This window comes from Spodoptera frugiperda, chromosome 14 (assembly GCF_023101765.2).
Source record: "Spodoptera frugiperda isolate SF20-4 chromosome 14, AGI-APGP_CSIRO_Sfru_2.0, whole genome shotgun sequence".
Taxonomy (NCBI): domain Eukaryota; kingdom Metazoa; phylum Arthropoda; class Insecta; order Lepidoptera; family Noctuidae; genus Spodoptera; species Spodoptera frugiperda.
Genome location: NC_064225.1, coordinates 5,812,978 through 5,818,619, shown reverse-complemented (window position 1 = coordinate 5,818,619; position 5,642 = coordinate 5,812,978). Strand labels below are relative to the sequence as shown.

Here is a 5,642-nt window from a genome sequence, read left to right as displayed (position 1 = left end):
TATATCATTGCATTGGAGAAATCGATATTCCTAGTTGTCCAATATTACGAAAACTCACGTAAGAAACACCTATACTTTTACACTCAAGTAGTACCTACATACATTTATGTAGGAACGGTGCACACCTTTTTCGAGGATCGTATGAAAATGACAGTTTTATAAGTTGAAATGCATTCGCCAGCAAATATCGCCGGTGTGGAAACTGGAAGGAAAATTTTGTCGCTAGTTGCGAAATGTATTTTGAGAAGAATATTTAGATGGGAGGTGAATGGTAATTGTCGCGAGTTTCTTGCCTTGTAGAACGCTGTTTCATGTTGTAATTTTGTAAATATGCTTGATTCATCGTTATGAACTGCCCGTGACAGTTCACTGCTGTTTTAAAGTAAGCGTCCACAGACCTGCATCGTACGTATTCCATTATCGGTCCGCATCGCATGCAGGCATTGCCGGTGATGCGGTCCGTATGATGCGGATTAGTAGACGCAGTTGCATGAATTTCTATACAAGACAAACTAAAATCCGTTGTGTGCGATGCGTACGATGCGGGCGTGTAGACGCGTACATTTAGCGATCTCCCTCTATACACAATAACTTCCACAGTTGACTCTGCTCGTTTGCCCCCTGTTCCATAAAAAAACACGATTTAGAGATTAAAGAAGTTCATTTTAATTATTTTTAGTGAGTACAAACATTTTTTGGAACCAAAAGTTGACACTTCTAATTACTTTTTTAAGGCAGTATTAATGGCATTAAGCAAAGGATTGTTTCCTTTACCACAAACGCCACGGAAATCATCAGTTTCTATGCTCCAAATCATGATTTTATTAATGCCCAAACTTTTGGCGTAGTTGACCTTGGCAGTAATAGAGTCAGGATCATCGTAGGTGACCCAATCTTTGCCATTGACTGCGTAAGGCACTTTTGCGAGCGAGTCGTAGCGTTGCGTCCAGGGCTCGGTCTGAAGTTTTTGACAGAACTGAAACAATTGTTTATTAAAGAGAAACCATTATTAAGTCGATTAATAGTGGAAAAAACACCTTTATATTGTACCTTGATATGTATATATAGTAATATATGTATAAGGTAATGTTAATTTTGTTCTAGTTTGTTGCTCGTAATATCATCTATTCTTTAATCCTTAGTAAAGTATATACTGGTTCATAGTATTAATATTTTTAAATGACTTCATCATCATCATCATGATCAGCCTGTTCCCGTCCACTGCTGGACATAGGCCTCTCCAATGGCACACCACTGAGCTCGATCTTCAGCTCTACGCATCCAACCACTACCAGCCACCTTGCGGATATCATCACTCCACCTAGCTGGAGGGTGCCCTACACTACGTTTGCCTAGACGCGGTCTCCACTCTAGAACACGTTTACCGCAACGGTCATCGGTTCTTCGGCAAATGTGACCGGCTCACTGCCGGTTCAGCTTGCTAATCCTGAAATGGCAGTGGTTACTGGTTCGTAGTATTAATGAAATGGCTTACCTCGTTGTAACCTATGGAGTCTGCAGTAGCAGTGAACAGCAGTTCCAGTTGCATGAGCATGAATATCTGGAATATTCCTGCTCCTGCGGCTGGAGATTTCACACCATTCTTATTAGCATCCTTCAGTTTAAATGCTCGGCCATAGAAGGGGACACCTAGAGCTATTTTTTCTGGAGGACATCCTAAAAAGGAAATATTGGTCTTATTAAAGAGTGAATGAATACTATTACTCACAAGCTAGAGAAGAACAGTTTTATCTTTATTTTTCAGGAAAGGAAACAAAATTCAGAAGAGTTTGTGAACTAATAACTTCTTACCAGCCCCAATCCAGTATTTCAAAGATTGTTCCACATTCAATAGTTTTTCTGGATTCGCACCCTCGTCTCCTTCTCCTTGATGAATTGGTGCATTGTGGCCGGTGACCGGGGTCAGTCCGGGCCAGTCCCAGGATCCATGCATATCATACGTCATGATGTGAACCATGTCCAAGTATCTAGGAATATAAGGAAACTGTCACTTGTAAAGGAATCTTGTGGATTACTATACAGTATGGAGATCACTCATATGACTTAAATGAAACTACAAGTAGTACTCGGCCATAGATGTACAATACGACTCTCTTTGACTGCCAAGTGCTAACGGCCATTCTATTTTTGTCTTCTAATACTAATACCAAAACTTACTTGGAAATTTCAGAAACGTTATAAGACTGTGTCGCTGACGATCTTACAGAACATACTGCAGCGGTGAGCAACAGGCCTTGCTGATCAAAAACAGCTTTTATTTCTTTGAGCAGAGTGCTGAAATTATCAACGTCTTTTCGGCCGTAAACTGTGTCTCTACTATTGGGATACTCCCAGTCTATGTCTAAACCATCGAAGCCATGTTTTTTGATCATATTCAAGGCACTGGTTATGAAGTTGTTTCTTAATGTTGGATTGCCTGCCATCTGAAATGTAATGGGTATTTTTAAAAGTGAAATGCTTCGCAAGTATTCTGTGTAAGTTTTCGTCCATTACTTTTATCTGTCCAAGAAGCAAGGTGACTGGTGGTTCAACTTATCGACGGGTCAATTCTCATACAACGCGGATAGTTGTATGATATATAATTAGTTGTCCTGTGTCTAAGTGCGACATGTTTGTGTATGCAAATATACGCATATAAGTTTTTAAACTCCCCAAAGTGAATAAACATGGTAAATATCCCGTCATAAGTTCTAATAAAAATATACGCATGTCACGATAAAACTGCAATTGGCACAATAGGAGTTCGAGAGCCGTGCTTCGACTCGAATGGGCCAGTTTGACCGGAGTGATACCACGGCCGAGCAGAAAACCGACGGGAAACAACGCTTGCGTTGTGTGAGTGAGGTTACCGGAGGCCCAAATTATCCCCCTTCCTATTCCCAGATACCCCAACTACCCTTAAATTCCTAACCCCCAAAAGGCCGGCAATGCACTTGTAACGCCTCTAGTGTTTCGAGTGTCCATGGGCGGCGGCGATTGCTTTAAAAAATAGCTCTTCTGGAGCATATTTATATTTATATAACTAAAATAAAGTTAGCACTAACACTAAGTTGGTTACTTTAAAAATTGCCCTGACCACGTCAAGGAAACCTGATCAAAACTTAAACTTAAGTCGTTATTAAAAGAGTAAACTTACTTTCGAGTACTTAGCGGACCCTTCGTTCCATCCGCCAACGGCCAGTAGTGTTTTCAAACTTGGATTTTTCTTCTTTAAAGCGTTGAATTTACCAAAGTTATCTGAAATGAGTCGGTATCTTGTAAAATGATACGTGACGTTACGCCTTTCGTCTCAAAAAGCCGAAAAAAGCCCAGTAATACTTTGCCTGACCCGGGAATCAAACCCGAGACCCCTTGTCCGGCAGCCGCATTTGCAATCAACTAACCAACGAGACAGTTTATCTATAAAATAAAATATGTACAAGAACATATTCATTTACCTCGTCCACCACCGTCAGGCAGATCCAACGAGGGATCTAAAGACTTCAGCGTCCCATTCTCATTAATTCCAGCGAAAGCGTAGATCAAATGAGTGCAAAGATGAGGGTCTATATTTTCTACGTCGAACTTGCCGAGGCCATCTCTATATGTGGCCCATGTTCCATAGTAACATATTACTGCTTCTGTGGGATAGTAAATGGGGGATTAAACAAATAAATTATACCTTTTTATGCGATAGGCCTGCAAACCGTCAAACGGTGATCACCTGATGGTGGTGGGAAGCAATCGCCGCCATATATGGACACCGCAAGGCTAGAGTAGTTACAAGTGCGTTGCTCACCTTTTGGGGGTTAGGGATTTGAGGATTTGGGATTTAGAGATTGGGTAGGGGAGGAATATTCCATGGCCGTTTCTGTGAAACCGTGGTATCACTCTGGTCGAGCCGGCTCATTCATGCCGAAGCGTGGCTCGGCAGCTTCATCGTTCGTTTCATCGTTCATTTCAGGTAAATGTAAATTGCGAATATAAGACTCTTTACAGATTACATTTGCAGACTTACAAGATTCTTCTAGATTATTTTGAAATAAGGTACATACCGATATGGACCAATAACATAAGAGAAAGATGTCGGTAGTACCTATGACTCATTTTTAAACTGGACCTACAATTTTAACCCATAAAGACATTCTAGAAATAAAACTAAAACAAATAAACCTTCACTTACTTTCAGAAGACACAAAATTGCTTAACGCTAGAATCAGAAACAGGCACGCGCCGAGACCCGACATATTGTATCTGATCTTACTGGAATCACTGATGGATGGTAGATAGCTTTGCTCTTCCCTTTCTTCTTCTAGTAAATTGTTCGGCGTTACGAACAATGGCGTTCGCCGATTTAAATACGAGTTTCCTTATACTTATTATACTCTTTGATCCGAGTTATGGTTTGGTTACATAAGTCAACCTCGTCTAAATATATTTGTCTTTGTTCGAGTGTGTGACGTTTTATTTCTACCTCTTTGGCGACAGTGGCGCCAACCCGAACATAAGGTCCTTCGAGCCGGATAATAACAGATCCAGTCCAGTAAGCAATCCAGTACTGGACTGGATCGCTGGACTGGAATAATGTAAACCGGGCATAAAGTGATAAGAGCCTCTAGTGGAGGAAATTTGAACCAACGGTCGTCGAAGAGGAGGATCCAACCGAGCGGAGTGGACTCCGGACTCCTTGGAAGGAGAGCTAAGCACTGAGCCAGGAGTTGTGTAAAGTGAAATAGTGTTTGTGAAGTGGCCATAAAAACTGTGAGTACATTGCCTTATTTAAACGTCCCAAGTGCTAGTCAGTTCATGGACTTAGAAAAAAGTTACGACTTATTATAATTCAGACGAAGTCCAGGACTTAGGAAAATTTAGAAGAAATTACTTGGGACTCAGAACGATTTCCAAAAAAGTGAAGAGACCCCGAACCTATGCCCGATTTGGCCTAGAACAGTGAATTAATTCAAAGACTATGTGTACGTGTACGTGTTACGGGTGTCCATGTGCGGCGCTAATCGCTTACCATCAGGTGACTCGTTTGCTCGTTTGCCTCCTATTCCATAAAAAAGACTTAGAAAAATTCAGTTTGTAAAAGACACATAAGAATTCCATCAGTCTGGACTTGAAAACAGGTTTCATTACGTACAAGAAAAAGTTCGGATGTCTTGTTTACAACCATGGAGGCTAAGTTAAGATTGTTAGACGACGAGTCGACGACCTCAAAAGTCAAAAGTCGTATTCAAAAAGGATATGTCAATTTCAAAAAGTCACCGAATGACAATAAATCAGGCATATATCGACTTACGTTATACGCATAACACTTTACTTTATTTTTCATTTCATTAGATTTTAATTGAATACTAGAACATTCCGGTTGGTTTTAATTTAATTAACTACGCATCCGAATGATTTAACATAATACGAATGTGATACAGCTAAAATATTAAGGCATAATTTTTAAATCGCAGCAACTTTAAACAATATGAACAGTTTATACAAAAACATGATGAACTTTTGGAAAATTATACTGAAAAGGAATTGGGTTCTACCAGTTACGTTAAAAATGATGTTTTTAAGGATGTTATGGACAATTTTCTAGCATATAAAGTAGAATTAAAAAAGCTTTACCTAAATCTAAGGCTTCT

At 40.0% G+C, this 5,642-nt stretch overlaps 1 protein-coding gene across 1 annotated transcript; it reads right to left on the bottom strand.

Annotated features, from left to right (window-relative positions):
* Positions 1–688: 688 nt before the first annotated feature.
* On the bottom strand, positions 689–4,417 carry LOC118279298 (acidic mammalian chitinase-like). Its single transcript, XM_050698480.1, has 7 exons — positions 4,184–4,417; positions 3,459–3,641; positions 3,158–3,258; positions 2,179–2,444; positions 1,813–1,988; positions 1,496–1,677; positions 689–976 (listed from the first exon to the last, which is right to left on the bottom strand). The coding sequence occupies exons 1-7, from the start codon at positions 4,245–4,247 to the stop codon at positions 722–724; spliced, it is 1,227 nt and encodes a 408-aa protein (XP_050554437.1). The 5' UTR covers positions 4,248–4,417; the 3' UTR covers positions 689–721.
* Positions 4,418–5,642: the final 1,225 nt, after the last annotated feature.

Coding starts and splice junctions, on each gene's coding strand:
- LOC118279298 (XM_050698480.1), bottom strand. CDS start 4,247: ATGTCGGGTCTCGGCGCGTGCCTGTTTCTGATTCTAGCGTTAAGCAAT. Junction 3,259..3,458: donor GCCTGACGGTGGTGGACGAG/GTAAATGAATAT, acceptor GACTCATTTCAG/ATAACTTTGGTAAATTCAAC. Junction 977..1,495: donor ACTCCATAGGTTACAACGAG/GTAAGCCATTTC, acceptor CAATTGTTTCAG/TTCTGTCAAAAACTTCAGAC.